Source organism: Sinocyclocheilus grahami, unplaced genomic scaffold, assembly GCF_001515645.1.
Source record: "Sinocyclocheilus grahami isolate Dianchi unplaced genomic scaffold, SAMN03320097.WGS_v1.1 scaffold2162.1, whole genome shotgun sequence".
In the NCBI taxonomy this organism is placed as follows: domain Eukaryota; kingdom Metazoa; phylum Chordata; class Actinopteri; order Cypriniformes; family Cyprinidae; genus Sinocyclocheilus; species Sinocyclocheilus grahami.
The window spans coordinates 34,584-42,375 of NW_015507341.1; the positions used below are offsets into that span (position 1 = coordinate 34,584).

The 7,792-nt window shown below is 39.3% G+C and overlaps 1 protein-coding gene across 1 annotated transcript; it reads left to right on the plus strand.

The window, feature by feature from the left end:
- Positions 1-956: 956 nt before the first annotated feature.
- LOC107574252 (taste receptor type 1 member 1-like) lies at positions 957-7,490 on the plus strand. Its single transcript, XM_016260702.1, has 6 exons — positions 957-1,138; positions 1,275-1,572; positions 1,686-2,429; positions 2,574-2,786; positions 4,926-4,993; positions 6,500-7,490. The coding sequence occupies exons 1-6, from the start codon at positions 957-959 to the stop codon at positions 7,488-7,490; spliced, it is 2,496 nt and encodes an 831-aa protein (XP_016116188.1).
- Positions 7,491-7,792: the final 302 nt, after the last annotated feature.

The window sequence follows — 7,792 nt, forward strand, 5'->3', positions numbered from 1 at the left end:
AAATTTGCATTGTGATGAAATGCCATTCAACGCCGATTTACAGGCAATTTCTTTCAGGGACACATCTTTTCAAGATTTTTTTAAAAATTGTATCAATCCCAGTTGTTCATATAGCTGGTGTTATTCCCATCTTAATTTGGGATATGCATACAGGGTTGTGTAATAAATGCACAATAAATTTTAGTACATCAATTCTGTCTTAGGTTTGCTACACAAATCAGGATTTCTAGTGACTTAGCTAATAATAATACATAATAAGCCACAGGTGCTGCACAGTCCTGATACCATTTTTTTTTTAAAGTCTGCTAGGATGTGGCATAGGTGTTTTAATGTGCCACTTGTGGGGTGACAAATCTAGATTAATGTGAGATATGTAAAACATTTAAATTAATGTAGGAACTGGGTTATGCAAATTTAAAAATGTAAAGTATATGAGAACAAAATTTCTTTTTCCTAGTCCATTTGGAATCTATGAATTTTCTATTGGTTTTCAGCCTCCAGCGAGAACATTAACCGTTTTGAATACTCAAAAAATGATGAAAACTTCACAGTATTCACCTCCTAAATATGATGAATAAAATCTCATGTGCTATGTATGAGTCATCACAGTTTATTTGTTTAACCATCTCTAAATTGGAAAAAACTTTGTGATTCTAATCCAACTGTAAAACCCCTGCTGATAGTTCAGAAGGTTACAGTTTGTTTCACAAGAGTTTGGTTTATAAATACAAACATTTGAACAATTTATATATGAGGACACATTTGTGGTGTAATGCATTTAAAAATGATTGATGTGCTTTATGAGTTAGATATGGAAATGGACTTTTGAATCAGTGAATATAGTGGTTTAAGCAAATTGAAATGTGTTTTAAGAAAATTAAGTCTCGAATATGAGCCTGATATTTCTCAAATGATTAGCCACTGTGCACATAGTCTGTTTCACGACTTCTTAAACCATGCTTCTCAGTTGCATTTACATTTTGCTTTTGGGCTTTACCAGTTGTTTCTTTTTCAAAAGTTCTTGCTCAGCATCAGACTTCAGCTTGGAGGGAGATTACTTATTGGGTGGCCTTTTCCCTTTACATGAAATTGAAAAGGAAACAACTCTGTTTTCTGCAGAGACCACCGAATGTTTCAGGTAAGCAAGGATCTTTTAGCAGTCTCGGGTTATGAATGCACAATATTTTAAATTAAAGCAGCATTTCCTCAAAGTCCTCATTGCTAAACGGAATATTCAATTACATGCTATTAACTCCCTCACTTATGTTTTCAAGGCACATTTCCTCAAAATCTGGCTATCACATGTTGCAAGTAATGAGGTTTGCTGTTGAGGAGATTAATAACTCCACCACTCTTCTGCCCAATGTTTCTCTGGGCTATGACATTTTTGATCATTGTTCTAATACAAAGAATTTCAATTCAGTCTTACGTTTCATCTCAAAGAATGGCTCAATAAAACCTAAAGAAAAGCTCAACAACTATCAGCCTAAAGTAATTGCTTTAACAGGACCATATGGAAGCACAAGAACTATGACTATTGCACCACTGTTCACAATGGACCTTATACCAATGGTAAATTATGTTTCTTTTTATACAGTATACATAATAAAATACTTACACACTTGCTTCCTACCCCGTATGACTACCATGTTACTACATATATGAGTGTTTTTTCTCTCTCAAAGGTGAATTATGGAGCTACTACCTATGCGTTAAGCAATAAACTTCAGTATCCTTCCTTTGTAAGAACAATCCCTAGCAACAAAGACATGATAGAAATGATTATTCACATCATACGGTGGTTTGGATGGAACTGGGTTGCCTTTATTGGTAGCCAAGACGATTACAGTTCAGATGGACTAAAGCTTTTTAATGAGTATATAAGCAATACTGGTATTTGTTTGGCCTATCAAGAGGGTCTAAGTCTAAACACAAACTACAGTCTAACGCTTAAAAAGATTGATATGCTCAACATCAATGTCATTGTAGTTTTTGCTTTGCCACAATATGCAAGCAAATTTATCAAAGCAGCCATAGCGAACAACATCCAAGACAAAGTATGGATTGCAAGTAATGCATGGGCTATGAATCAACAGCTTCCAAGAGAGCCAGGAATTGAGAAAATTGGCACAGTCATCGGCATTACAGAGAGACTGTTGTCATTGCCCGGATTTAATCAATTTGTCTATAAAGCCAGAGGAACATCTGATGCTGACCATAATGATGCTGAGGGTAAAGTCAAGAGTAAGACATGCAATCAAGTTTGTCATTACTGCTCATTGCTGACTGCAGAGGAGATTATAAACGAGAATCCCTCACTTTCCTTTGCCATATATGCTGCCATATATACGATAGCTCATGCATTACATAAAGTTCTGCAGTGTGACATCAATGAATGCCAGAAAAATACGATGGCCAAACCATATATGGTAAGTGAACTCATGTGAATCATGTCAAGTTGTAATATAACATTAATATAATATAATATAATATAATATAATATAATATTGATAATATAGTTATATAATTATACATTATTTGTGTTTTTTATTTCTTTACACACCTCACAACAGCTTCTGGGAGAAATAAAGAAGTTGCATTTTATACTCAATGGCCGTCAGGTGAAATATGATGATCATTTTGATCCAGCTATCAGTTTTGCAGTTGTGGTCTGGCGCACTGAAGTGAATCCTCCACAGTTTGTGATGGTGGGCACATATGAGAAACATGCAGGAATTACTTTTACCATTGATAACTCTCTCCTTCCCTGGCGTAACAATGGTTCTGTAAGTCTTTTTGTTGAGAGTTTATCTAAATATTGATTTAATTATACATTTTATTTAGCTTTATAGATTACAGTTTTCTCAATCAGTTTTACACATTTTGCCAAATGAAACTTAACTAACAGACTTCTACTTTAGCAAAACAATTCAATTTATCGTCATGATGAGAAATGAGGTTTGCTGTTGAGGAGATTAAAGGGGTCATGAAATTAAGAATTAAAATGTTGATATTTAAACATATGAGAGGTTACTAACAAACAAAATGTACTGCAAGTTTCAAAGCTCAAAACTAATGCCCCAAGTTAAAATATAAATTATTGTTACCCTTCGGAAATGCCAGGATTTGAAATCAGGACAATCATGATGTCACAATTTCACTTCAACACGCTCCTTAACATGCATCATTGTTTTATATAATCAAGAAGGTGTGTTCAGAACTAATGTCTGTCCATCAATCAAAAGAGCTTTACTGTAAAGATAGGCCGTTTTGGTGCAAAAAAATACTTCATCATCTAACCTGGAGAAACATAATATAAAAATTTGAAACTGCATCTCATGGTCAGGACAAGCTTGGCGTTTCAGAGAACCGTGGGTTATGAACAGTCACCTGTTTTTTGTTTTATCTTTCATCATCTTGTGTTCAAGATCCACCTATTGGAGATATGGACAGCCCCATGGTTGCACAATATGCTCACAGTGAGACTCTGAAAGCCTGAGCAAGGTCACCTAAGAGACATGTCACCAAGTATTCATACAGAAAATGAGTCAATCTGGTTAGTCAATCTTACCCCAGATGTAGAGATTTACTGGGCTAGGAAGGACATTATAGATCGCTCGATTCAAGTACTTGCGGGGTCATGGCTGGGTTGTGGATTGACTCCTAACCCTGCCCAGCCCGTAGTTACCATGCCCACCAAAGTCTGTGTCCCTGCATCTCATCTGGGACTCTCAGACTCTCCTGTGCTCTCCACTTCCTGCCTGTCCACACCATGATGCCTGCCGATGCCACCCTCGAGTCCTTAGAGTCCAGACAGAGTAGTGCCTCTCTGGTGTGAGAGACATTGAACTCCTCATTGAGGCTGCTGAACAGGAGCTAGAGTGCATTTTTCTTTCCATAGAGTGCTACGTTGCTCAAGCTCCATGGCAATCCCAACCACCTGCGGATGTAGCTACTGACCTTCTTCTCCATGGTCTCCACTGCTGACTTAATACATCAGCAGAGGCCAGAGGACTCGAAGTACAATGCCATGTTGGTATATCCAGGCTTTAAATTGGCCTAGTAGGCTAGACTTTTCAACTGTGGGGAGCCAAGATTCAAGCTCCCTGATGGTCGATGAATGGCCGTTGCATCTCTGAGGCTGCACTCAAAGACCTTGTCAAGGCTCCTGACAGGTTTCTTGTTGATGCATGGGATTACAATCCCACCCACCCGGGAGCAGAACTTGTCCACCCTTTTCCTCACAATGGACCTGGACTTGGCAGACTTGAAACTCATCCTAATGGCCTACTTCCTCCTTGAAACAAGTCAGATATCCACTTTGCTTCTGCCCAAAAAGCTGTTTTGTGAACCCGAAGGGATTGGCTATGAATGTAGTTCAATTCCTTACTGTCTCTCCGCCACCTTCTGTGCCACTCTGTTCTGCAGGGTCACGAGTTTCTTACTAATGCTGTGGCAGAGCTCGATGAGTGGTAGTTTCTCATCCTCAGTTGCTGCCTTGAACTATCTTGTCAAAGCTCGAAACTCTTTCTGCAGTTAGTGGATCTTGTCTGCCCTTCGGTTCATGGTGTGCTTTGGTCTGCTGGTCTTGCACTCTTCAATGCCAAAGCTCTCTGTCACAAAACTGACAGTGATGGTGGTCACTGTGGTTTGCTTTGGTGGTGATAATTCTTGCCATATCCTCAACAAACTGGCATCATACTCTATGCTGGCTTGCTGCAGACCACTTGATCCTATGCTGCTGAAATAATCTGCCTGGAGCAGAAGAGTTTTATGCTTGGAGGTTTTAGTCACTTTGGGGTGTCTCCGGGCCAGGGTCCTCTTGCGTCTCACTAGAATTAACTTCTGTGCGTTGTGCTGTGCTCTCCTGCACCATGCATTTCATCTTGGTCTAATAGATGTTAAGGCCATGCTGATTCTTGCAGACCTTGCTGCAAATGTATCTTGAAGTTGTCATTATTGCTAATCCATTTGCCAAGGTCATCATCATTGGGTCCATCCTATTGTGGTGCTCACCCCCCCCCCCCCCCCCTTTCAGGTTTATGACTCTATGGGTGAATCTGTAGCTTTATGAGGTTCCTTTTCTTGGAAGATGCAGGTTGGGCTGCTACTCCTTCCTGCTCCAATTGCTGTCTGTCAACTGTCTCTCCTGTTGTCACCAATCTATTCTCGGTTTTTAACCAGTCTATTACTGGGTGTCATTGGCTGAGCCAGTATAAATGCATCAAAGATACATCATAGGATGCACTAAAACACATTTGAGGTCATCGGGTGTTTCGGGTCTTTCAACATCATACACCCTCACTCAGGTGACCCAGCCAGAGTTGATCAGACCCTGTCCCAGCAGCACAAGGCCATGGATCACTCTTCTTAAGTCACAGTCATCTGGAAGCCCTTACAATCATATGGTCCAATCCTGTTTAGGATGCGTCTGTCATTACCACTTTCCACAACATAATTGCCCCAACATGAGGAGGGTCCCATGAGCTTAAAACTCTGCATTCCTCCAGTGGTGCAGCACTGCTGTGCATGAGCTGAAGAGATGAACAGTGTGAGATGAAGAGATAAAACCCACTTCATTAATGCTCTCATTATCAAAGTGCCCAGAAGCAGGATATGGGCAGCTGAAACCATAAAACCCTGTAGCCTGAGACATGTGCAATACTGTACCATTGCTGTGCTGATGACACACAGCTCTATCCTTCATCTCAACCAGAAGACTTATGCATCTTATGCACTTTATTCCTTTTCCATTCATGGTATTAATTTAGTAGTTGTTTACTCTTGAAATGTTGCTCCTTTCCACACTGCATTGTTACCAACACAACCAGTGGAAGAAATCACCGCCACCAGACACTTTACCACAGAGAATGTAAATATCATGTATCCAAATCTCTGAACACACCATACTAGTATCACATAGTGGAACGTCTAGGTTACTTGTGTAACCCTCGTTCCCTGAAGGAGGGAACGGAGACGTTACGTCAGTGACTGACGAATTGGGATCTCGCCCGAGAGCCCAATCACCTTCGAGTGTTGAATAAATGATGACAGATTTTTCATTTTCGATGAAAGCTCCCTCCGTTTATTCTACAATACAATACTTTACTGGAGTTATGGTGCTATTTGAAGACTAAATATTTCCCACATCAAGTTACAATTATTGCAAAATACTACTAAACAATTATATTACTCTTTTTTTCAGGGGACCCTTATACTTGTTTTCCTTGTGCAGAGGGTGAATGGTCTGATGAGGGCAGCACGACATGTAAGACTCGCTCTGTTGTCTATCCTCAGTTCACAGAAATCCCCTCCATCATTGTCATGGTTTCTGCTGCATGCCTAATTATTCTCCTTATTGCCATATTTTGCCTTTTTGCCTCGAATAAATGATGACAGATTTTTCATTTTCGATGAAAGCTCCCTCCGTTTATTCTACAATACAATACTTTACTGGAGTTATGGTGCTATTTGAAGACTAAATATTTCCCACATCAAGTTACAATTATTGCAAAATACTACTAAACAATTATATTATTTTACTCTTTTTTTCAGGGGACCCTTATACTTGTTTTCCTTGTGCAGAGGGTGAATGGTCTGATGAGGGCAGCACGACATGTAAGACTCGCTCTGTTGTCTATCCTCAGTTCACAGAAATCGCCTCCATCACTGTCATGGTTTCTGCTGCATGCCTAATTATTCTCCTTATTGCCATATTTTGCCTTTTTGCCTACAATTACGACACGCCAGTGGTGAAGTCTGCTGGTGGCGGCATGTGTTTCCTCATGCTGACCAGTTTGATTATGTCTAGCATAAGTGTGTTCTTTTTCTTTGGAAAACCAACATTTGTATTTTGCCTCCTGAGAAATGCCATATTTGTATTTTTCTTCACTGTCTGTATTTCCTGTTTGACTGTCCGTGCCTTTCAAATTATTTCTGTTTTTAAAATGGCTACTCAGTTCCCTAAGTTGCACAGCCTTTGGGTAAAGCACAATGGCCAGAGTCTCTTCATTGCATTTGTTTCTTTCATTCATTTCATTTCTTGTGTGATCTGGATGACTGTCGACACTTTCAAACTCATTGCTGACTCATGGACTTATAAAGATCAACTTATGCTCATGTGTGAAATGGGGAACACTATAACATTAACCATAGTCGTGTTTATAAGTTGGTTTCTTGGTTTCCTGTGTCTATTGTTTTCTTATATGGGAAGAGATCTGCCGAAAAATTACAATGAGGCCAAATCAATAACATTTAGTCTCATTTTGTACTATCTGAGCTGGATTGCATATTTCACAGCATACCTCACTCTCAAAAGCAAATACATTGTCGTTTTGAATGCAGTGGCCCAGGTATCCAGTATAAATGGAATTCTCTTCAGTTATTTTATACCAAAATCTTACATCATTATATTCCAACCACAAAAGAACACTCCTGCATACTTTCAAACTTCTATTCAGAATTACACCCAAACCATTAGTAGGACCTAGACTCAGACATTAGTTGTGTATAGTTGTGTTGTGTATGGAAAGTCAACTCTTTAGTTTTCAACTGTTTAGATCTTTCACTTTTATGTAGAGAAAACAAGCAGGCAAAGTAGAGAATGGAGATCTATTTTGGGGTTCAATCTTTGGGTTTTATACATATAATGTAGGCTAATGTAAACTCAAAGCCTTCTTTTTTTAAACTTACCGTATAATAAAGACCTTTTTCAAACTTCAATAACTAGTGTCCACAGGGCCGTTTCTAGCCAATTTGACGCCCTAGGTGAAATCCCTATTGCCCCCCCCCC